At 45.9% G+C, this 25352-nt stretch overlaps 1 protein-coding gene across 7 annotated transcripts in view; it reads left to right on the plus strand.

Moving 5' to 3' along the window:
- LOC140390254 (collagen alpha-1(V) chain-like) overlaps positions 1-25352 on the plus strand; it is a 409209-nt gene that overhangs the window by 148805 nt on the left and 235052 nt on the right. For all 7 annotated transcript variants that reach the window (XM_072475252.1, XM_072475254.1, XM_072475255.1 and 4 more), the window contains 5 exons: positions 9434-9475; positions 12517-12579; positions 20863-20937; positions 23329-23415; positions 25051-25107. In XM_072475252.1, the coding sequence (XP_072331353.1) occupies positions 9434-9475; positions 12517-12579; positions 20863-20937; positions 23329-23415; positions 25051-25107 (324 nt within the window). The remainder of the gene's footprint in view (positions 1-9433; positions 9476-12516; positions 12580-20862; positions 20938-23328; positions 23416-25050; positions 25108-25352) is intronic.

A 25352-nucleotide genomic window follows, 5' to 3' on the forward strand; every position in this document is an offset into this window, starting at 1 on the left:
ACACTCTCTCTATATATTTACTGGGTTTCCCCTCACACTCCTGTATCTGACACTCTCTCTATATATTTACCGGGTTCCCCTCACACTACAGTATCTGACTCTCTCGATATATTTACTGGGTTTCCCCTCACACTATTGTATCTGACACTCTCTCTATATATTTAATACGTTTCCCCTCACACTCCTGTATCTGACACTCTCTCTATATATTTACCGTGTTTCGCCTCACACTCCTGTATCTGACACTCTCTATATATTTACCGGGTTTCTCCTCACACTCCTGTATCTGACTCTCTCTCTATATATTTACCGTGTTTCGCCTCACACTCCTGTATCTGACACTCTCTCTATATATTTACCGGGTTTCTCCTCACACACCTGTATCTGACTCTCTCTCTATATATATTTACTGGGTTTCCCTCACACTCCTGTATCTGACACTCTCTCTACATATTTACTGGGTTTCCCCTCACACACCTGTATCTGACACTCTCTATATATTTACTGGGTTTCCCCTCACACTCCTGTATCTGACACTCTCTCTATATATTTTCTGGGTTTCCCTCACACTCCTGTATCTGACACTCTCTCTATATATTTACTGGTTTTTCCCTCACACTCGTGTATCTGACACGCTCTCTATATATTACTGGGTTTTCCTCACACTCCTATGTCTGACATTCTCTCTATATATTTACTGCTTTTCCCCTCACACTCCTGTATCTGACTCTCTATATATTTACCGGGTTACCCTCACACTCCTGTATCTGACACTTTCTCTATATATTTACTGGGTTTCCCCTCACACTCCTGTATCTGACTCTCTCTCTATATATTTTCTGGGTTTCCCTCACACTCCTGTATCTGACACTCTCTCTATATATTTACCGGGTATCCCTCACACTGCTGTATCTGACACACTCTGTATATATTTACTGGGTTTTCCCTCACTCTCCTGTATCTGACACACTCTCTATATATTTACTGGGTTTCCCCTCACACTCCTGTATCGGACGCTCTCTCTCTATATTTACCGCGTTTCCCCTCACACTCCTGTATCTGACACTCTCTCTATATATTTACTGGGTTTCCCCTCACACTCATGTATCTGACACTCTCTCTATATATTTACCGGGTTCCCCTCACACTACAGTATCTGACTCTCTCGATATATTTACTGGGTTTCCCCTCACACTATTGTATCTGACACTCTCTCTATATATTTACTACGTTTCCCCTCACACTCCTGTATCTGACACTCTCTCTATATATTTACCGTGTTTCGCCTCACACTCCTGTATCTGACACTCTCTATATATTTACCGGGTTTCTCCTCACACTCCTGTATCTGACTCTCTCCCTATATATTTACCGTGTTTCGTCTCACACTCCTGTATCTGACACTCTCTCTATATATTTACTGGGTTTTCCCTCACACTCCTGTATCTGACACTCCCTCTATATATTTACCGGGTTTCTCCTCACACACCTGTATCTGACTCTCTCTCTATATATATTTACTGGGTTTCCCTCACACTCCTGTATCTGACACTCTCTCTACATATTTACTGGGTTTCCCCTCACACTCCTGTATCTGACACTCTATATATTTACTGGGTTTACCCTCACACTCCTGTATCTGACACTCTCTCTATATATTTACCACGTTTCCCCTCACACTCCTGTATCTGACACTCTCTATATATTTACCGTGTTTCCCCTCACACTCCTGTATCTGACACTCTATATATTTACTGGGTTTACCCTCACACTCCTGTATCTGGCAGTCTCTCTATATATTTACCGTGTTTCCCCTCACACTCCTGTATCTGACACTCTCTCTACATATTTACTGGGTTTCCCCTCACACTCCTGTATCTGACACTCTCTCTATATATTTACTGGGTTTCCCCTCACACTCCTGTATCTGACATTCTCTCTAAATATTTACTGGGTTTCCCCTCACAATCCTGTATCTGACACTCTCTATACATTTACTGGGTTTCCCTCACACTCCTGTATCTGACACTCTCTCTATATATTTTCTGGGTTTCCCTCACACTCCTGTATCTGACACTCTCTCTATATATTTACTGGGTTTCCCCTCACACTCCTGTATCTGACACTCTCTCTATATATTTACTGGGTTTCCCCTCACACTCCTGTATCTGACACTCTCTCTATATATTTACTGGGTTTCCCCTCACACTCCTGTATCTGACACTCTCTCTGTATATTTACTGGGTTTCCCCTCACAATCCTGTATCTGACACTCTCTATACATTTACTGGGTTTCCCTCACACTCCTGTATCTGACACTCTCTCTATATATTTTCTGGGTTTCCCTCACACTCCTGTATCTGACACTCTCTATATATTTACTGGGTTTCCCCTCGCACTCCTGTATCTGACACTCTCTCTACTCATTTACTGGGTTTCCCTCACACTCCTGTATCTGACACTCTCTTTCTATTTTCTGGGTTTCCCTCAAACTCCTGTATCTGACACTCTCTCTATATATTTACTGGGTTTTCCCTCACACTCCTGAATCTGCCCCTCTCTCCATATATTTACTGGGTTTTCCCTCACACTCCTGTATCTGACACTCTCTCTATATATTTACTGGGTTTCCCTCACACTCCTGTATCTGACACTCTCTATATATTTACTACGTTTCCCCTCACACTCGTGTATCTGACACTCTCTTTATATATTTACTACGTTTCCCTTCACACTCCTGTATCTGACAGTCTCTATATATTTACTACGTTTCCCCTCACACTCGTGTATCTGACACTCTCTCTATATATTTACTACGTTTACCCTCACACTCCTGTATCTGACACTCTCTCTATATATTTACCACGTTTCCCCTCACACTCCTGTATCTGACACTCTCTATATATATTTACCACGTTTCCCCTCACATTCCTGTATCTGACACTCTCTCTATATATTTACCACGTTTCCCCTCACATTCCTGTATCTGACACTCTCTATATATTTACTGTGTTTCCCCTCACACTCCTGTATCTGACACTCTCTCTATATTTACCGGGTTTCTCATCATACTCCTGTGTCTGACACTCTCTCTATATATTTACTGGGTTTCCCTCACATTCCTGTATCTGACACTCTCTCTATATATTTACCACGTTTCCCCTCACACTCCTGTATCTGACACTCTCTATATATTTACTGTGTTTCCCCTCACACTCCTGTATCTGACACTCTCTATATATTTACCGGGTTTCTCCTCACACTCCTGTGTCTGACACTCTCTCTATATATTCACTGGGTTTCCCCTCACACTCCTGTATCTGACTCTCTCTCTCTATATTTACCGGGTTTCCCCTCACACTCCTGTATCTGACACTCTCTCTATATATTTACTGGGTTTCCCCTCACACTCCTGTATCTGACACTCTCTCTATATATTTACTGGGTTTCCCTCACATTCCTGTATCTGACACTCTCTCTATATATTTACCACGTTTCCCCTCACATTCCTGTATCTGACACTCTCTCTATATATTTACCACGTTTCCCCTCACACTCCTGTATCTGACACTCTCTATATATTTACTGTGTTTCCCCTCACACTCCTGTATCTGACACTCTCTATATATTTACCGGGTTTCTCCTCACACTCCTGTGTCTGACACTCTCTCTATATATTCACTGGGTTTCCCCTCACACTCCTGTATCTGACTCTCTCTCTCTATATTTACCGGGTTTTCCCTCACACTCCTGTGTCTGACACACACTCTATATATTTACTGGGTTTTCCCTCACACTCCTGTATCTGGCAGTCTCTCTATATATTTACTGGGTTTTCCCTCACACTCCTGTATCTGACACTCTCTATATATTTACTCTGTTTCCCCTCACACTCCTGTATCTGACACTCTATATATTTACTGGGTTTACCCTCACACTCCTGTATCTGACACTCTCTCTATATATTTACCGTGTTTCCCCTCACACTCCTGTATCTGACACTCTCTCTATATATTTACCACGTTTCCCCTCACACTCCTGTATCTGACACTCTCTCTATATATTTACCACGTTTACCCTCACACTCCTGTATCTGACACTCTCTCTATATATTTACTGGGTTTCCCCTCAGACTCCTGTATCTGACTCTCTATATATTTCCCGGGTTTCTCCTCACACTCCTGTATCTGACACTCTCTATTTATTTACTGTGTTTCCCCTCACACTCCTGTATGTGACACTCTCTATATATTCACTGGGTTTCCCCTCACACTCCTGTATCTGACACTCTCTCTATATATTTACTGGGTTTCCCCTCACACTCCTGTATCTGACACTCTCTCTATATATTTACCACGTTTCCCCTCACACTCCTCTATCTGACACTTTCTCTATATATTTACTGGGTTTCCCCTCGCACTCCTGTGTCTGAGTCTCTCTATATTTTACTGGTTTTCCCTCACACTCCTGTATCTGACACTCTCTCTATATATTTACTGGGTTTCCCCTCAGACTCCTGTATCTGACTCTCTATATATTTCCCGGGTTTCTCCTCACACTCCTGTATCTGACACTCTCTATTTATTTACTGTGTTTCCCCTCACACTCCTGTATGTGACACTCTCTATATATTCAGTGGGTTTCCCCTCACACTCCTGTATCTGACACTCTCTCTATATATTTACTGGGTTTCCCCTCACACTCCTGTATCTGACTCTCTATATATTTCCCGGGTTTCCCCTCACACTCCTGTATCTGACACTCTCTCTATTTATTTACTGTGTTTCCCCTCACACTCCTGTATCTGACACTTTCTATATATTCACTGGGTTTCCCCTCACACTCCTGTATCTGACACTCTATATATTTACTGGGTTTACCCTCACACTCCTGTATCTGACACTTTCTATATATTCACCGTGTTTCTCCTCACACTCCTGTATCTGACACTCTCTCTATATATGTTTACCGTGTTTCCCCTCGCACTCCTGTATCTGACACTCTCTCAATATATTTACCACGTTTCCCCTCACACTCCTGTATCTGACACTCTCTCTATATATTTACCGGGTTTCCCTCACACTCCTGTATCTGACACTCTATATATTTACTGGGTTTACCCTCGCACTCCTGTGTCTGAGACTCTCTATATTTTACTGGTTTTCCCTCACACTCCTGTATCTGACACTCTCTCTGTATATTTACTCGGTTTTCCCTCACACTCCTGTATCTGACACTCACTCTATATATTTACTGGGTTTCCCCTCACACTCCTGTATCTGACACTCTCTCTATATATTTACTCGGTTTTCCGTCACACTCCTGTATCTGACACTCTCTCTATATATTTACTGGGTTTTCCCTCACACTCCTGAATCTGCCCCTCTCTCCATATATTTACTGGGTTTTCCCTCACACTCCTGTATCTGACACTCTCTCTATATATTTACTGGGTTTCCCTCACACTCCTGTATCTGACACTCTCTATATATTTACTGTGTTTCCCCTCACACTCCTGTATCTGACACTCTCTATATATTTACCGGGTTTCTCCTCACACTCCTGTGTCTGACACTCTCTCTATATATTCACTGGGTTTCCCCTCACACTCCTGTATCTGACTCTCTCTCTCTATATTTACCGGGTTTCCCCTCACACTCCTGTATCTGACACTCTCTCTATATATTTACTGGGTTTCCCCTCACACTCCTGTATCTGACACTCTCTCTATATATTTACTGGGTTTCCCTCACATTCCTGTATCTGACACTCTCTCTATATATTTACCACGTTTCCCCTCACATTCCTGTATCTGACACTCTCTCTATATATTTACCACGTTTCCCCTCACACTCCTGTATCTGACACTCTCTATATATTTACTGTGTTTCCCCTCACACTCCTGTATCTGACACTCTCTATATATTTACCGGGTTTCTCCTCACACTCCTGTGTCTGACACTCTCTCTATATATTCACTGGGTTTCCCCTCACACTCCTGTATCTGACTCTCTCTCTCTATATTTACCGGGTTTTCCCTCACACTCCTGTGTCTGACACACACTCTATATATTTACTGGGTTTTCCCTCACACTCCTGTATCTGGCAGTCTCTCTATATATTTACTGGGTTTTCCCTCACACTCCTGTATCTGACACTCTCTATATATTTACTCTGTTTCCCCTCACACTCCTGTATCTGACACTCTATATATTTACTGGGTTTACCCTCACACTCCTGTATCTGACACTCTCTCTATATATTTACCGTGTTTCCCCTCACACTCCTGTATCTGACACTCTCTCTATATATTTACCACGTTTCCCCTCACACTCCTGTATCTGACACTCTCTCTATATATTTACCACGTTTCCCCTCACACTCCTGTATCTGACACTCTCTATATATTTACTGTGTTTCCCCTCACACTCCTGTATCTGACACTCTATATATTTACTGGGTTTACCCTCGCACTCCTGTGTCTGAGTCTCTCTATATTTTACTGGTTTTCCCTCACACTCCTGTATCTGACACTCTCTCTATATATTTACTGGGTTTCCCCTCAGACTCCTGTATCTGACTCTCTATATATTTCCCGGGTTTCTCCTCACACTCCTGTATCTGACACTCTCTATTTATTTACTGTGTTTCCCCTCACACTCCTGTATGTGACACTCTCTATATATTCACTGGGTTTCCCCTCACACTCCTGTATCTGACACTCTCTCTATATATTTACTGGGTTTCCCCTCACACTCCTGTATCTGACACTCTCTCTATATATTTACCACGTTTCCCCTCACACTCCTCTATCTGACACTTTCTCTATATATTTACTGGGTTTCCCCTCGCACTCCTGTGTCTGAGTCTCTCTATATTTTACTGGTTTTCCCTCACACTCCTGTATCTGACACTCTCTCTATATATTTACTGGGTTTCCCCTCAGACTCCTGTATCTGACTCTCTATATATTTCCCGGGTTTCTCCTCACACTCCTGTATCTGACACTCTCTATTTATTTACTGTGTTTCCCCTCACACTCCTGTATGTGACACTCTCTATATATTCACTGGGTTTCCCCTCACACTCCTGTATCTGACACTCTCTCTATATATTTACTGGGTTTCCCCTCACACTCCTGTATCTGACTCTCTATATATTTCCCGGGTTTCCCCTCACACTCCTGTATCTGACACTCTCTCTGTTTATTTACTGTGTTTCCCCTCACACTCCTGTATCTGACACTTTCTATATATTCACTGGGTTTCCCCTCACACTCCTGTATCTGACACTCTATATATTTACTGGGTTTACCCTCACACTCCTGTATCTGACACTTTCTATATATTCACCGTGTTTCTCCTCACACTCCTGTATCTGACACTCTCTCTATATATGTTTACCGTGTTTCCCCTCGCACTCCTGTATCTGACACTCTCTCAATATATTTACCACGTTTCCCCTCACACTCCTGTATCTGACACTCTCTCTATATATTTACCGGGTTTCCCTCACACTCCTGTATCTGACACTCTATATATTTACTGGGTTTACCCTCGCACTCCTGTGTCTGAGACTCTCTATATTTTACTGGTTTTCCCTCACACTCCTGTATCTGACACTCTCTCTGTATATTTACTCGGTTTTCCCTCACACTCCTGTATCTGACACTCACTCTATATATTTACTGGGTTTCCCCTCACACTCCTGTATCTGACACTCTCTCTATATATTTACTCGGTTTTCCGTCACACTCCTGTATCTGACACTCTCTCTATATACTTACTCGGTTTTCCCTCACACTCCTGTATCTGACACTCTCTCTATATATTTACTGGGTTTCCCCTCACACTCCTGTATCTGACACTCTCTATATATTTACTGGGTTTTCCCTCACACTCCTGTATCTGACTCTCTCTCTATATATTTACTCGGTTTTCCCTCACACTCCTGTATCTGACACTCTCTCTATATATTTACTGCGTTTCCCCTCACACTCCTGTATCTGACACTCTCTCTATATATTTACTTGGTTTTCCCTCACACTCCTGTATCTGACACTCTCTCTATATAATTACTGGGTTTCCCCTCACACTCCTGTATCTGACACTCTCTCTATATATTTACTGGGTTTACCCTCACGCTCCTGTATCTGACACTCTCTATATATTTACTGGGTTTCCCTCACACTCCTGTATCTGACATTCTCTCTATATATTTACTGGGTTTCCCTCACACTCCTGTATCTGACACTCTCTCTATATATTTACTGGGTTTCCCCTCTCACTCCTGTATCTGACACTCTCTCTATATATTTACTGGGTTTCCCCTCACACTCCTGTATCTGACACTCACTCTATATATTTACTGGGTTTTCCCTCACACTCCTGTATCTGACACTCTATATATTTACCGGGTTTATCCTCACACTCCTGTTTCTGACATTCTCTCTATATATTTACTGGGTTTCCCCTCACACTCCTGTATCTGACACTCTCTCTATATATTTACTGGGTTTCCCCTCACACTCCTGTATCTGACACTCACTCTATATATTTACTGGGTTTTCCCTCACACTCCTGTTTCTGACATTCTCTCTATATATTTACTGGGTTTCCCCTCACACTCCTGTTTCTGACATTCTCTCTATATATTTACTGGGTTTCCCCTCGCACTCCTGTATCTGACACTCTCTCTATATTTTACTGGGTTTCCCCTCACACTCCTGTATCTGACACTCTCTCTATATATTTACTCGGTTTTCCCTCGCACTCCTGTATCTGACACTCTCTCTATATTTTACTGGGTTTCCCCTCACACTCCTGTATCTGACACTCTCTCTCTATATTTACTCGGTTTTCCCTCACACTCCTGTATCTGACACTCTCTATATTTTACTGGGTTTCCGTTACACGCCTGTATCTGACACTCGCTCTCTATATTTACTCGGTTTTCCCTCGCACTCTTGTATCTGACACTCTCTCTATATTTTACTGGGTTTCCCCTCACTCTCCTGTATCTGACACTCTCTCTATATATTTACTGGGTTTCCTCTCACACTCCTGTATCTGACACTCTCTCTATATATTTACTGGGTTTCCCCTCACACTCCTGTATCTGACACTCTCTCTATATATTTACTCGGTTTTCCCTCACACTCCTGTATCTGACACTCTCTATATATTTACTGGGTTTCCCTCACACTCCTGTATCTGATGCTCTCTCTATATATTTACTGGGTTTCCCTCACACTCCTGTATCTGACACTCTCTCTATATATTTACTGGGTTTCCCCTCACACTCCTGTATCTGACTCTCTCTCTATATATTTACTGGGTTTCCCCTCACATTCCTGTATCTTACTCTCTCTCTATATATTTACTCGGTTTCCCCTCACACTCCTGTATCTGACACTCTCTCTGTTAATTCACAGGGAATGCTAGTTGAAGGTCCCCCTGGTCCAGAAGGTCGCACGGTAAGTGACTGAATTTGGTTCAGGAGTTGCGCAGTACCTGAAACGCTCTCTTCATCTTGTCCGCAAACTTTATCTCCCATTGTTCCAGTGCTCTGATGTGTATCCTTTCATGAGTTGCTACCTGTGATGTTGCCTCTGCAATGGGGAAGGATTTTTTTATCACCTTCAACATGAATCAGTCCTCTATTGTTAATTAAAGAGACAGAGGGAGCAGAGACTGAGGGAGCAAGGAGGAGAGATGGGTGGAGAAAGAGGTAGAGGAAGAGAAACAAACAAATGGCAGTGGAACTGAATAGTTACATTACATAGCCTTCACAGTGGAAGACATCAGTGGGTTGCTAGAGTTCCAGGAGAATCAGGAGGCAGAGGTGAGTGCAGTGACCCACGAAAGAGAAGGTTCTGGGGAAACTGAAAGGTCTGATGGTGGATAACTCACCTCGACCGGATGGACTACACCCCAGGGTTCTAAAAGAAATAGCTCAGGAGATCGTGGGGGCATTGGTGGTGATATTTCAGGAATCACTGGAGGCAGGAAGGGTTCCAGAGGACTGGAAAGTGGCTATTGTAACACCGCTGTTTAAGAAGGGAGGGAGGTAAAAGATGGGAAATGATAGGCCGGTTAGCCTTACTTCAGTCATTGGTACGATTTTAGAGTCTGTTATTAAAGATGAAATCACGGAGTACTTGGAAATGCATGGTAAAATAGGACTGAGTCAGCACAGCTTCGTCAAGGGGAGGTCATGTCTGACAAATCTGTTCGAGTTCTTTGAGGAAGTAACAAGGAAGTTAGACAAAAGATAACCAGTGGACGTGATTTATTTAGATTCCCAGAAGGCCTTTGACAAGGTACCGCATAGGAGACTGTTAAATAAGTTAAGAGCCATATTAAGATCCTGGCATGGATAGAGGATTGGCTGACTGGCAGAAGGCAGAGAGTGGGGATAAAGGGCTCTGTTTCAGGATGGCAGCCAGTGACTAGTGGTGAACCTCAGGGGTCGGTGCTGGGACCACAACTTTGCACAATATACATTAATGATCTGGAAGAATGAACCGAAGGCACTGTTGCTAAGTTTGCAGATGATACAAAGATCTGTAGAGGGACAGGTAGTATTGAGATAACAGGGGGGCTGCAGAAAGAATTGGACAGGCTAGGAGAGTGAGCAATGAAGTGGCAGATGGAATACAATGTGGAAAAGTGTGAGGTTATGCACTCTGGAAGGAGGAATGGAGGCAATGACTATTTTCTAAATGGGGAGATGCTTAGGAAATCAGAAGCACAAAGGAACTTGGGAGTCCTTGTTTACGATTCTCTTAAGGTTAATGTGCAGGTTCAGTCGGCAGTTACGAAGGCAAATGCAATGTTAGCATTCATGTCGAGAGGTCTAGAATACAAGACCAGGGATGTACTTCTGAGGCTGTATAAGGCTCTGGTCAGACCCCATTTGGAGTATTGTGAGCAGTTTTGGGCCCCGGATCTAAGGAAGGATGTGCTGGCCTTGGAAAGGGTCCAGAGGAGGTTCACAAGAATGATCCCTGGAATGAAGAACTTGTCGCATGAGGAACGGTTGAGGACTCTGGGTCTGTACCCGTTGGAATTTAGAAGGAAGAGGGGGGCTCATATTGAAATTTACAGGACACTGCGAGGCCTGGATAGAGTGGGCGTGGAGAGGATGTTTCCACTTGTAGGAAAAACTAGAAGCAGAGGACACAATCTCAAACTGAAGGGACAATCCTTTAAAACAGAGATGAGGATTTCTTCAGCCAGAGGGTGGCGAATCTGTGGAACTCTTTGCCGCAGAAGGCTGTGGAGGCCAAATAACTGAGTATCTCCCAGACAGAGATAGATAGGTTCCTGATTAATAACGGGATCAGGGGTTATGGGGAGAAGGGAGGAGAATGAGGATGTGAAAAATATCAGCCATGATTGAATGGCAGAGCAGACTCGATGGGCCGAGTGGCCTAAGTCTGCTACTACGTCTTGTGGTCTTATGGTCTTATGGAAAGAGAGCAGGTTGAGGGAGAGAGAGTGCGGAGAATGGAATGACAGAGGGGAGGAGAGAGCGAGTGGGTGCCTGGAGGATGGAGAGCAAGAGTGGGAGGAGAGAGAGGGGGAGAAAGGAGAATGATGGAGGGAGAGAAGAGAGGAGAATGATGGAGGGAGGGTAAAGAAGAGAATGGGAGGATGGAGGAGAGAGAATGGGTGGAAAGAGATAGAGGGTTGGAGAGAGGGAGGTTGGAAGGAGTGAGAGAGGGGAAGAATGGAAGGAATGAAAGAAAGGATGGGTGGGGAAAGCAATAGAGGGAGAGGGGAACAAGAGGGAGGGAGGCTGGAAGTGAAAGAGGGCGGGAGTGTGGAGCAAAGAGAGGGTGAAAGGAGCAAGAGAGAGGGAGAGGAGAGAGAGAGGGAGAGTGAAGGATGGAGAGAGGGAAGGGGAAAAGAAAGAGGGAAATGATGAAAGGCTCTGAATACAAAGTGACTGTTTCCTCTTGTTGGGAACTCAAGACTATCAATATTAGATAGTCACTGAGAAATCCAGTCGGGAATTCAGAAGAAACTTGTTTTCCCAAAGACCACCACAGGGAATAGCTGAAGTGAACATTATGTGAGGGGAAATGAGACACGGCATGAGGTGTCAAGGAATAGTGGATTACAACGATCAATGTAGATGAGGAGAGATGGGAGGAAGCTCGAGTGCAACATAAACACTGACTGGATGGGCTGAATGTCCACTTCATGTGTCGTGTACACAATGTATAATCCATCTTCTTCCTCTGTCACTTATTGTCCAGCCTCTCTCTTCCCTCTACTTCAACCTTTCCCTCCCTGTCATCCCATCTTTTTCTGTACCGTGTGTGTGTGTGTGTGTGTGTGTGTGTGTGTGTGTGTCTCTCCTTCTCCATGTTACCTACACCCTCACTCCCACGGACAAGGGAATGCTGATGATTCTTGTTTGTTGCCCAGTGCTGAGCACTGGGGTTTCGGAGCCTGCCTATTTCTATTAACTTGACTGGTTTCTTTTACCTTTTGGTCCTGTTGACAGGGTCCGACTGGCCCCCCGGGTCCATCAGGACCCCCCGGACCCATGGGCGATCCTGGGGAGAGGGTAAGTCCCTTCAATTGTCTCCGCAGAGAATTCTTTCAATGCTGCCAATTTCTGGTGTCTGGGGATCGTGGTGTGAGGCTGACTGTCCCTGGGGGATTTGGATTTGTTTTAAGTGTCATGTGTACCGAGGCACAGTGAAAAGTATTGTTCTGCATGATCGTTCCATACATGGAAAAAACACATAGGAAATACATAAATACACAATGTAAATACATAGCCACAGGCATCGGGAGAGCATACGGAGTGCAGTACTACTGAGTAGAGAAGATGTGTGAAGAGATCAGATCAGGCAAGAGACTGGTAACAGCGGGGAAGAAGCGGTTTTTGAGTCTGTTCGTGCGTGTTATTCACTCTTATTATGCGGGAGCACGGGGTGCGCAGAGGGAAGAGTTCAGGCCTGACGGTTGGACTGAACACCGAAACCAGCCAGCACCCTGATCCAAACTCTGCCCGGGGCAGGCGTGGTCAAACCTGGGGTTTCCCGACTGTGTCAAAATCAGAGACATCCGAGGCATTATTCATCTTAGCCCCACAGCTCAATGTCGGGGTTGTGTTTTTTATGTTTTATTTTCCTCAGAGTATAGCAGAGATGAAACTAGTTTCTGAGTGTACAGGAACTTTATTCACAGAGTTTTAGACATAGTTCAAGATGTTTGCACTCTAATTAAGCTCTCGTAGCTTCTACGGTGGTTTATTTACTTGAGTCTTAGTCAGCACCCAGGCGTAACCAATCAACCACAGTGAACATCAATTGCCCCCCCCCCCCCTCCCCCCAAAGGAGCAGGCACGCCAGTGGAACACCGGCTCCTGAGTTGATGGGTCTCCACCCTTGAGTCTATCGAAGCATTTTCAATGATGCACATGGGAGAGTGCGCACTGGCCTCTGAGTCGGTGAGACTGAGGATGGTGGTGGTATGGGTGTGCCTGAGTGTGGGGTGCATCTTAGTGTGGAGTGTGCAGTGGTGAGTATGTTATTGTGTGTGCGTGTATGTGTGGAGTATTGAGGTGGTTTTGTGGGTGCGCGAGAGTGTGGGTGGGTGTGTGAGAGTGTGCTTTTTTTCAGTGTGTGGGTGTGCGTGAGTGTAAGCGTGGAGCGGTGTGTATGAGTGAATGTGTTTGTGAGAGAATGTGTGTTTGAGAGAGTGGGTGAGTGAATGCGTGTTTGAGAATGTGTGTGTGAGAGAGAGTGGGTGAGTGTGAGCTTGTATGAGAGAGAGAATGGGTGAGTGTGAGCATGTGTGTGTGAGAGAGAGTGGGTGAGTGTGAGCGTGTGTGTCAGAGAGTGGGTGAGTGTGAGCGTATGTGTGAGAGAGTGGGTGAGTGTGAGAGAGGGTGTGTGAGTGTGAGAGAGGGTGTGTGAGTGTGAGAGAGGGTGTGTGAGTGTGAGAGAGGGTGTGTGAGTGTGAGAGGGTGTGTGAGTGTGAGAGAGAGTGGGTGAGTGTGAGAGAGTGGGTGAGTGTGAGAGAGTGGGTGAGTGTGTTTGTGAGAGGGTGTGTGAGTGTGTGTGAGAGAGGGTGTGTGAGTGTGAGAGAGAGTGGGTGAGTGTGAGAGAGTGGGTGAGTGTGTTTGTGAGAGGGTGTGTGAGTGTGTGTGAGAGGGTGTGTGAGTGTGTGTGAGAGAGGGTGTGTGTGAGAAAGAGTGGGCGAGTGCGTGTCTGAGAGAGTGGGTGAGTATGTGTGTGTTTGAGAATGGGTGAGTGTGTTTGAGAGTGAGCGTGTGTTTGAGAGTGGGTGTGTATGAGTAGGTGTGTGTGTTTGAGAGTGGGTGTGCGTGTTTGAGAACGGGTGAGTGTGTGGGGGTGAGTGTGTGTGTTTGAGAGCGGGTGAGTGTGTGGGGGTGAGTGTGTGTGTGTGGGGGTGAATGTGTGGTGTGATCATAGAATCATAGAATTTACAGTGCAGAAGGTGGCAATTCGGCCCATCGAGTCTGCAACGGCTCTTGGAAAGAGCACCCTACCCAAGCCCACACCTCTACCCTATCCCCATAACCCAGCAACCCCACCCAACACCAAGGGCAATTTTGGTCACTAAGTGCAATTTATCGTGGCCAATCCACCTAACCTGCACATCTTTGGACTGTGGGAGGAAACCGGAGCACCCGGAGGAAACCCACGCACACACGGGGAGAACGTGCAGACTCCGCACAGACAGTGACCCAAGCCGGGAATCGAACGTGGGACCCTGGAGCTGTGAAGCAATTGTGCTAACCACTATGCTGTTGTGCTGCCCCATGTGCTGTGATGAGGTGCAGTGTGTGTGGATGTCGATGGGTGTCTGTGTAGTGACAGAAAGCTCAAGTCTAAGTGCATGACGGGGCTCTCTGTGTTTAGCGAATTTTAGTTTCCCTGGTGGCTTACTTCCAGCTTCCCCAAATTGGAACCCAGGTACAGGTTGATGGACTACTGATCTGTTCTCTGATGCTGGCTATTCTGAATTACAGAGACACCGAGAAACAGTGGCTTCTGCAAATAACACAACACGTGGACGATCCCCTCTTATATTTACAGCTCATAATTGGTCATGTTATCACATGTCTCTCCTTGACATTCATGGCATTACCATCAGCGAATCCCATATCCAACATACCATTGACCAGAAACTGAACTGGATTAGCCATATAAATACTGTGGCTACAAGAGCAGGTCAGAGGCTCGGGGCACAATTCTCCGGAAGTGTGGTAGCGAGCGGGAACTGCCGCAAGCTTCCTGGTGCTTGGACCAGTGAGGCCGGCAATGCTATTCAACATTATTTGGTCCACTTAATGAGGTTCCACAGACTTCCCGCCTCGAATGAAGGTTCACCAGCTGATTCGCCAGCACCGCACTCGCCAGCCCCCTGCTAACAAATTCAAGCAGCACTTGCTCAGCCAGTTCCAGTCAGTCCGCAACAATGGTGCTGAGAAGACGGGCCCCAAGATTTGGTGAAGCTGACCTGGCGAGACTGCTGGACACAGTGGAGACCAGGAGAGATATCCTGTCCCCTCGAGGGTCCCGGAGGGTCAGCCACAAGGCAGCCAATGCTGCCTGGGACGAGGTGGCGGCGGCTATCAGCTCCGGATGTTTAACTAGGAGGACTGGCCTCCAGTGCCGGAAAAAGGCCCCCACTGAGACCTTTCCAACCCCCCAAGCGATCATCCACCACCCCCCCCTCCTCCCCCTGTGACCCCCCCAACCCTCCCCTCAACCCCCTCCCTGGATGGTCGGCTTCTTCCTTCTTTTTCCCCCGATGGTGGTCATCCACCATGACGCTTGGCAGCAAGGTGTAGGGCAGGAAAGTTGGGTCTGTGACCCCTGAGACACTTGCAATGAGCAATCCCCGTTCTGCCATGGTGCTGAACAATAGCAAAGCAGGGCCAGCTCAAAGTCGGCATTCTTTTTCAGCCTGGGTCTGTAGTGAATGCTCCTTGTTCAGCTTCTCCGTTAAACTGCGGGCTTTTCGGGGCAGCTTTTGGCATGCATGAAGCCATGCATCGCTGTGAAAGATTGGATGCACCCACGGGTGAATTGGGACCCATTACTGGAGATGCCGATATCCGGAAAGCCACATGCGGAGAACGTTTTCATCAACCAGCCTGTAAGGGATTCAGAGGTGATGCCGGGCAGCTTTGGCGCTTCTGTCCGACGGGAGTGATAGTCTCCCACTATCAGAAATATTTTCTCTTTATCGTCAGACAGGTAAACGCCAAGGCATCCCCAAGGGAGAACGATGGGGTGAAGGAGGGCCGCAGGACCTCTGCGAAAGGTGCGGGTGACATGCACCTGGCGATCACCTCTTCGGCGGAGGGTGGGATCTGGGGCACAACTTTGACTACTGTCCCTTGGTTATGCTGAGATGTCCGTCGGGCTTGCGGCCGAGAGCGCCTGGAAATGCCAGCGTACGCCAGGAGGACATACGATGCTGACGTGGTTCCACCATTCGGAATATGGATTCAAGGTGACGTTCCTTGGACCGCACGGTGACCCATCCGTCAAGCAGTAGTTCTGAATCTAGATCCTCTCTGGAGTATCATCTCGCCTTCCGATTGCAAAAACATCCGACGCCACCTCTGGCCTTAGAATTGGCCAGTCCAGACTGCGGAAGATGGTTTCTGAGACGCTTCTCACCCGCCTTCTCTCAGTCTGTGACGTTGCCCCTCATGCATCGATGCTTGGAGGCGAGCATGAGAATTTTCTCTGCAGCAAGCGCTCCGCCCCCTACTTTCCTGCCCGAGGCCCGAGCAGGCTATCCTCCCAGGATTAACACCCACAACCTTCTCTTCATGTAACTGTTTCATCGTCCCACCCCCTGCCCGCCCGCCCCAACGGTAACATATCTGACATATGATTAGGGGCGGACAACAAGACCATCCATAAGGTTTTACAGACAGCCCCAGCACCCTCAGTGGCAGAAACAGTGGCAGGGGCCCATGGAATTCTCCACTATGCAGTGTCACAAAGAACCTCGGAATGCAAATCCCCAAACCGGGCCACGCAACAACGGAGCCCCATTGCTTATTATATAATTGGCTTCTATCATATGATAACATAAGCAACAGACAGGAGTTGCATGTGTCACATAAAGAATTTATGTTCTGAAGTATAATAGTCGATATAGTATTAAACTTATTAAATGCAATAATTTTATGTTTAATTTTTTTGGTACGATAATACAGTATCTGATTTATTATGTATAGTAAGGATATATACTGATACAGTTTGTTGTATTATACTGTTCCAGTGTGCTATGTACAGTGAGTCTACACAGAGATATGAACAGTGTGACAGATCATACACAGTTATAGGGCGGCACGGGCTAGCACTGCTGCCTCACAGCACCAGGGCCTGGGTTCATTTCCAGTCTCGGTTGACTGTCTGATTGGAGTTTGCAAATTCTCCCCGGGCTAGATTCTCCGTTCCTGCAGCTAACGGCCGGCACGAACGGAGAATCCGCGGGAGGTTCACATGTAAAAAATCAGCGCGAACCCCTCACCGATTCCGGCACCGGTGAGGGGCTAGCACCAGCGCCGATTGAAGCACCCGCCTCCCGTGCCGAAAAAGGCCGGAGAATGTCCAGGTCCCGGGCCGCGCATGCGCATGGCTGACGACCTGCAGCGGTCACATCGTGCAAGATGGCGCTGGCCGTGTACGGACCCAACCCGCCATCCGCGACCCCACAGCACACCCTCTGGCCACCCCCTGGCCAGCCCTCATCAGTCCTCCCAGACCTTGCAGAAGCTCTCACGTCCAGCTGCACGCTTTTCCGGCTGAGTATGGTGCGCTGGACATAGTCCGCAACCGGCACGCCGGGTTCACAATTTATGGGCCCACACGTGGTCCGCACCGTCGGAACTCAGCCCATCGGGGACAGAGCATTGCGGATGGGCCAGACGATGAAGCGCCAATGGCATTGCGACTGCGCGTGTCGCACGTTACAATGATGGCATTTTGGAGGGGGAATAGCATGGCCGACAGGTGTCAAACCGGCGCCAGTCGCGATTTCGGCATCGGAGCACATTCTTCGCCTGATCGCCGAACACAATTTTGGCGATGGGTTACGGACAATCTCCACCCCCCCCCCCCGCTGTCTTTCTCCCACAGGCCAAAGATGTGCAGATTCGATGGATTGGCCATGCTAAATTACCCTTAGTGTCCAAAGCTGTGAAGGTTACATTACAGAGATAGGGCTGAGGTAGACTGTTCTTTCAGAGGGTTGGTGGTGACTCAATGGGCCAAATAGCCTCATTCTGCATTGCTGTGGTTTTTATGTAGAGTGAGTGTGTGATTAGACACAGTTAAAGTGTGTATTATGTACAGTGAGATAGTGTTTATACAGTTATATTGTGAATATTGCAGTTTTTGTTTTTATAAGATCAGAAAGTCTGTTACGTACAATGAGAGACTGAATGTTATATCCCATGTTTTGTACAGTGAGTGTCTTGTAAAGTTAGTGTGTGTTATGTACAATGAGAGTGAATATACACAGGTTATAGCATGTGTTATATACAGCAAGAGTGTGATTATACACAATTATAGTATGTTATGTGCAGTGAGAGTCTGTTTATACACTGAGTATGTAGAGTGAGAGTGCGAGTATACACAGTTATAGTGTGTGATTATGTACAGTGAGAGTGTGGTTATTCACAGTTAGTGTTTGTTATGTACAGTGTGATTATACACAGATATAGTGTGTGTTATGTAGTGAGTGTGTGATTATACAGTTATAGGGTATGTTATGTACAGTGTGTTTATACACAGTTGTAGTGTGTGTTATGTAAGTTGAGTTTGTTTATACACAGTTATAGTGTGTGTTATGTACAGTCAGTGTTTATACATTTATAGTTTATGTACAGTGAGTGTTTATACAGTTAGTGTGTTATGAACAGTTAGTGTGTCATGTCCAGTGAGTATTAATACACAGGTGTAGTGTGTGATTATGTAGTGTGGTTACACAGTTACAGCGTGCGTTATATAGTGAGTGTGATTATATACCGATTATAGTGTCTGCTATGTACAGTGAGTTTAATTATACACAGTTACAATATGTTATGCAAGTTGTGATTATATACAGTTGTATTGTGTGTTTTGTACAGTGAGTGTTTATACACAGATATAGTGTATTATGTACAGTGAGCATGTGTTTATACAGTTATAGTGTGTGTCATGTAGAGTGAGTGTGAATATACACAGTTACAGTGTGTTATATACAGTGAATGTTTATACAGTTATAGCACATGTTTGTCCAGTGAGTATGACTATACACAGTTATAGTATGTGTTACATACAGTGAGTATTTATACGATGCTATAGTGTGCTATCTACTATGAGTGATTATACACAGTTATCGCATGTGTTATGTACAGTGAGTGTGATTATACAAAGTCATAGTGTTTGTTATGTACAGTGAGAGTCTGAATGTACACAGTTACAGTGTATGTTATGGACATTGGGTGTGATTATACACTGGTAAGAAGTATGTTATGTACAGTGAGAGTGTAATTATACGTGGTTACACTGTGTTGTATAAGGCGTGAGTGTGATTATACATAGTTATAGTACGTGTTGTGTACAGTGAGTGGTTAAACACAGTTATAGCATGTGCTCTGTACAGTGAATGTGCTCTGTACAGTGAATGTGCTCTGTATAGTGAATGTGATTAGAACAGTAATAGTGTGTGTTATTTACAGTGAGTGTGATTATACACAGTTCTAGCGCATGTTATGTACCGTGTGTTTACACACAGTCATAGTGTGTGTTGTGTACAGGAAGTGTTTATACAGTTACAGTATGTTTTATGTACAATGAGTGATTATATCCAGTTATAGCATGTTATGTACAGTGAGTGTTCATACATAGTTATAGCTTCTGTTAAGTACAGTGAGTGCATTTATTCAGTTATATGTACTGTGAGTGTGATTACAGAGTCATAGTTTGTTATGTACAGTGAGTGTGATTATGCACAGTTATAGGGTGCGTTATTTTGAGTGTGTGATTGTGCATAGTTATAGTGTGTGTGATGTAAAGTTAGCATTTATAGATGGTTGCAGCGTGTTTTATGTACTGAGTGTTTATACACAGTTTTAGAGTGTTATTTACCGTGAGTGTGATTATACACAGTTCTAGTGCATGTTATGTACTGTGTGTTTATACACAGTCATAGTGTGTGCTGTGTACAGGAAGTGTTTATACAGTTACAGTATGTTTTATGTACAATGAGTGTGATTATATCTAGTTATAGCATAGTGAGTGTTTATACACATTAAAGCACGAGTTTTGTACAGTGAGTATGATTGTCACTGATATAGTGTGTGCTATGTGCAGTAAATGTTTACTTTCAACTGTCCCCCACTGAAATGGTTTAGCAAACCACTCAGTTCAAGGGCAATTAGGGATGGGCAACAAATGCTGGCCCAGATGGTGACGACCACATCCCAAGAATGAACAAAAAAATGTAGAATGATTATACACAATTATAGTGTGTGTTATATACAGTGAGTATTTATACACAATATATAGTGTGTTATGTACAGTGAGTGTGATTACACAAAGTTATTGTATATGTTGCGTTGCCCTATTATGTATTTTCTTTTATTCCCTTTTCTTCTCATGTACTTAATGATCTGTTGAGCTGCTCGCAGAAAAATACTTTTCACTGTACCTCGGTACACGTGACAATAAACAAATCCAATCCAATATTTGTTGAATTTTGCAGTCCCTGCTGTTTTGAACATGTACAGTGTTACCTATCTGTTTATCTTTTCAAAAGTGTGCTTATTACTTTTGAACGCCTAATCTCAATCTAATTTCAGGGCCGTAATGGCCGGGCCGGTCTACCTGGTGCTGATGGGCTTCCTGGGCCTCCCGGTACTTCACTGATGCTGCCGGTAAGTAACGTTGTGAGAGATGAAGGCCGGGATGAAGACGGGACCTTGAGGGGTGGGGTGGGTTGTGTGCCACTTTGGGGAGAATAGCAGACGTGGGCCCTTTGGTGACAATCCCAATGTCAAATACAGTGACAGTAGTTTGCTTAATTATTCTATCCATATCCCTGTTCACCAATTCCTGAAACCTCCTGCTCACCTTCTCCGCATGAAGTCCTGTCTCCTGTGTGATGGGGGCGAGATCCCAGTGCTGTGATTTAAGAGAACTCCCAGCATGAATTGGAGTCAAGTTTAAAGTCTTCTGTTCGGTGTTCATTCTGCACTGGTTAATAGTGAGAAATTACAGGAAATGATTGTGTGCCTCCAGCTGGAACACACTGAGAAATTACAGGACATTATTGTGTGTCCCCAGCAGGAACACACTGAGAAATTACAGGAAATTATTGTGTCCCCCCAGCAGGAACACACTGAGAAATTACAGGAAATTATTGTGTGTCTCCAGCAGGAACACACTGAGAAATTACAGGACATTATTGTGTCCCCCCAGCAGGAACACACTGAGAAATTACAGGAAATGATTGTGTGTCTCCAGCTGGAACACACTGAGAAATTACAGGAAATTATTGTGTGTCTCCAGCAGGAACACACTGAGAAATTACGGGAAATGATTGTGTCCCCAGCAGGAACACACTGAGAAATTACAGGACATTATTGTGTCCTCCCAGCAGGAACACACTGAGAAATTACAGGAAATGATTGTGTGTCTCCAGCAGGAACACACTGAGAAATTACAGGAAATGATTGTGTGTCTCCAGCAGGAACACACTGAGAAATTACAGGACATTATTGTGTGTCTCCAGCAGGAACACACTGAGAAATTACAGGACATTATTGTGTGTCTCCAGCAGGAACACACTGAGATATTACAGGAAATGATTGTGTCCCCAGCAGGAACACACTGAGAAATTACAGGAAATGATTGCGTGTCTCCAGCTGGAACACACTGAGAAATTACAGGAAATTATTGTGTGTCTCCAGCAGGAACACACTGAGAAATTACGGGAAATGATTGTGTCCCCAGCAGGAAAACACTGAGAAATTACAGGAAATTATTGTGTCCCCCCAGCAGGAACATACTGAGACATTACAGGCAAAGATGAGAGAATTTTTGTTATTTGGAATTGAGAAATTTATTGATTTCCCTTACTGCTTCCAGTCAGTCTGTAGACTCTGTAGTAGGGTCACTGAGCGTGTCCCACTGATGCAGAATCACAGAATAATACAATGCAGGAGGTCATGATATGCAGACATGCAGATAATGATATACAGACAGGCAGCAATGAACACAGAGAACAGGACATGACCAATGAGCAGGCAGGACACTCAGGGGTGGTATCTCACTATAAAAGGCACGAGGCACTCACACTCCGTCTCTTTCCATTGATGAACATCTACAGAGTGAGTCATGGTAGAGTGCATAACACAACACAGGAGAAGCCCTTCGGCACATCAAGTCTGCATCAATGCATCAAAGACGTCTGACCTGTCTGTTCTGGGCGAGGTGTTTTCAGAACCTTAAAATGTATCATGGAGTTCAACCAACCTCCCCCTTTAATGCTATTGTTGCTTTTCCGAGCACACGGCTTGTTCTCCAGGAGTGGGATTACAATTATGGACACGTGGATTTTAAACACAAAACAATGTTTATTCCATGAACTCAACTTAACCTCTTAAATAAACATTGGATCTCTTAACACCCCTTACTTCAAAGATAACCCTGAAAATATTACAACACTAAATAATCCTTCAGTTATTCCTTTCAACATCCATGAGACTTAACACCTTGAAACAGAAACACATCAGGTTAAAGGCTTTACTATTATGAGTTTCAATCACCCAAATGATCCAGAGATAGTCTTTCATGGCAGAGATCACAGCAGATCCAGCTCTTTTCCTCAAAACTGAAACTAAACTGCAAAATGGCTCATCTAACTCTGACATCATTGCATTTCTTAAAGGGATATTGCTTAAACATCCATTTCTTAAAGGCACTGTCACATGACCTGCCTACCTAATCCCATTTGCCAGCACTTCGCCCAACAGATAGGGGCAAAGCCAGAACCCTGACTGAGAACGACCCCGATGCTTCAATGATGGGGAAACAGTGGGCTGTGAAACTCTGGTATGTTCCCCCAGTGGGCCTGGTTAGTAATTAGAGAGATTACCAGAGCCATGTGCTTACTGCTGGACTTAGACTGTGCCCCAGGCTCCGGGTTGTGTGGGAGTTTGGAGGCCAAATGACTCTGAGCGTGACTCTCTCCCGTTGTGTCGCACTTCCCTTCTCTAACCATCTGCCTCGTGTCCATGCGTGTGTTTTTTTCTTTCTGTTTTCAGTTCCGATTTGGTGCCAGCGGAGGTGATAAGGGACCGGTTGTGTCTGCGCAAGAAGCCCAGGCTCAGGCTATCCTGCAACAGGCCCGGGTAGGTATGGACCCTGACCGATTGTAGCTGTAACTCCATCAAGGCCTCGCACCGGGAACTCTGCGTCTAACGCCCTCCTCCCCAGCCTCCTGTCACCCCTTACTTCCCCAGGATCATCTCTGATCAACCTGGGCTTCTTTCTCCACCGCGCAATCAGGCCATCCAGCTACCACGGGATGCAAGCAGCACAGTGGGCGGGAACCGGCAATCATTGGCAGTCCGCTACTCCAGGACGCAGCATGCCAGGGGCAAGGGGCAGGAGGAACAACCTTTGAGTACTTTCAAGGGATTATGACTCATTTTGACTGTTTCTCCCGCATCTCTCAAGTTTCGTCCTGTAAATGTAGGGATAGCCTGCGGGAGACTCACAGGGGGACTCGGGGAGTGGTGATCGGAGGGTGGTGGGCTGGGGTAGGGTTATTACGGGGGGCGGGGGCTCTCATCTTTGCCTCTATGTACTTTATCCCCCACAAGTGAGCGTGTTGTAACCTTTGAGGGAGCTGTGGTCACCAGCATCATCCCCCCCCCCAGCCCCAACTGACAAAGCGGTCATTATTTTATTTGATCCGAGTTGTTCACCCTGGAAGTGGGGTTCTCCTGGAGAAGCTGGGGCTCCTGGAGGACAGCAGAGTCCAGAGACCTGGAAGATAAAAGCAGTAAATCTGGGAAAAAACATGTCTGCTTTGGCCCTGTGCGCCTCAGCGCGGAAGTCCAGTGTTCCAGTGTTACCGGTGACACTGTTACTTGATGTCTACTGGCACTTGGTGGGGAAGAGTGGCTGTTGGGGTCAGGGTGGACAGTTTGATGGAAGCTCAGTTGAGTTCGGCTCCTCAGGCTGAGTCTGGGCTGACACCTGAGAACACATAAAACCTGCCCCCTCGTAGTCGGAGCCATTCCAAGTCATTTGGTCTTTTCCGAACCCTTCCCGCACCCCGACCCATAGCCTTGTCTGAAGCTCTCGGGGCGCAGTCGGTAACCTCCCTGTCTCTCAGCCAGAAGATCCGGGCTTCAGTCTCGCCCCGGGACCAGACGGCCATGGGAGGGGTGTTCAGCAATGCGGCTAAATCACGCGCCAATAGCAGGCGGCAAAGAACGGGAGAGATTCCTGGTCAGACCTGCGGTGGAAGGAATGTTGGAGCCTCTGACACCGCCGTCCGTAGCCCCAGACGACAACATGTGCGTAACGGCACCTGGTGCCGAGGCAACCCGGAGCCACTAAGAGAACTGCCACCCGCCAACGATGGGGCACCGACGAGATGATTTTGGCTTGGGGCAGGTTTAACATGGGTTTGCAAAGGGAGAGCCATTCTAGATCACAATCTGACCCTGTCGCTTAGGAACAAGGAGAAATGGAGAACATCAGGCCCACTCGCCTGTTGTCAGCCCTCGGTAAAGTGCTAGCATCGATTGTTGGGACTTGCTAACAGGGCATTTGGAAGTCTTGTGGCCCCCTCCCAATCTCTGAGTCAGAAGCTCTGGATGGGAAGCCCACCGCGCTCTGCACATACATCCAGCATGCAACAATGGCAAGAGATGAGTAGTTGTGCAAATGCAGGTCGCCGTGTTAACTTGGTCGTCACTGGGTGACCCGCAACAGCGCCAACCCTGGACTGACTCCCTCTCTTCCTCTTCCAGCTGGCGTTACGAGGATCCTCGGGACCCATGGGTTTCACAGGACGACCGGGGCCGTTGGTAAGTCTCCTCCTCCATTCTTCGCTCACAGGTCAGCAGGCTGCCCGAGGGGAGATTGCAGGGAGGGCGTCAAAGAGTCATCGCCCAGAGCTGGGCAAAGCTGTCTCCAAATGGAGTCAACAGAAAGAGCAGAGCCTTCAAGCACTAATCAGACACGAGAGCCACTAAGCGGGGGTGGGTGATGGGGATTCCCAGAGGTGCTGACACCTCGGAAGCTTTTTGGGGAGGGGGCAAAAACAATTCAA

Source organism: Scyliorhinus torazame, chromosome 14, assembly GCF_047496885.1.
Source record: "Scyliorhinus torazame isolate Kashiwa2021f chromosome 14, sScyTor2.1, whole genome shotgun sequence".
NCBI lineage: Eukaryota > Metazoa > Chordata > Chondrichthyes > Carcharhiniformes > Scyliorhinidae > Scyliorhinus > Scyliorhinus torazame.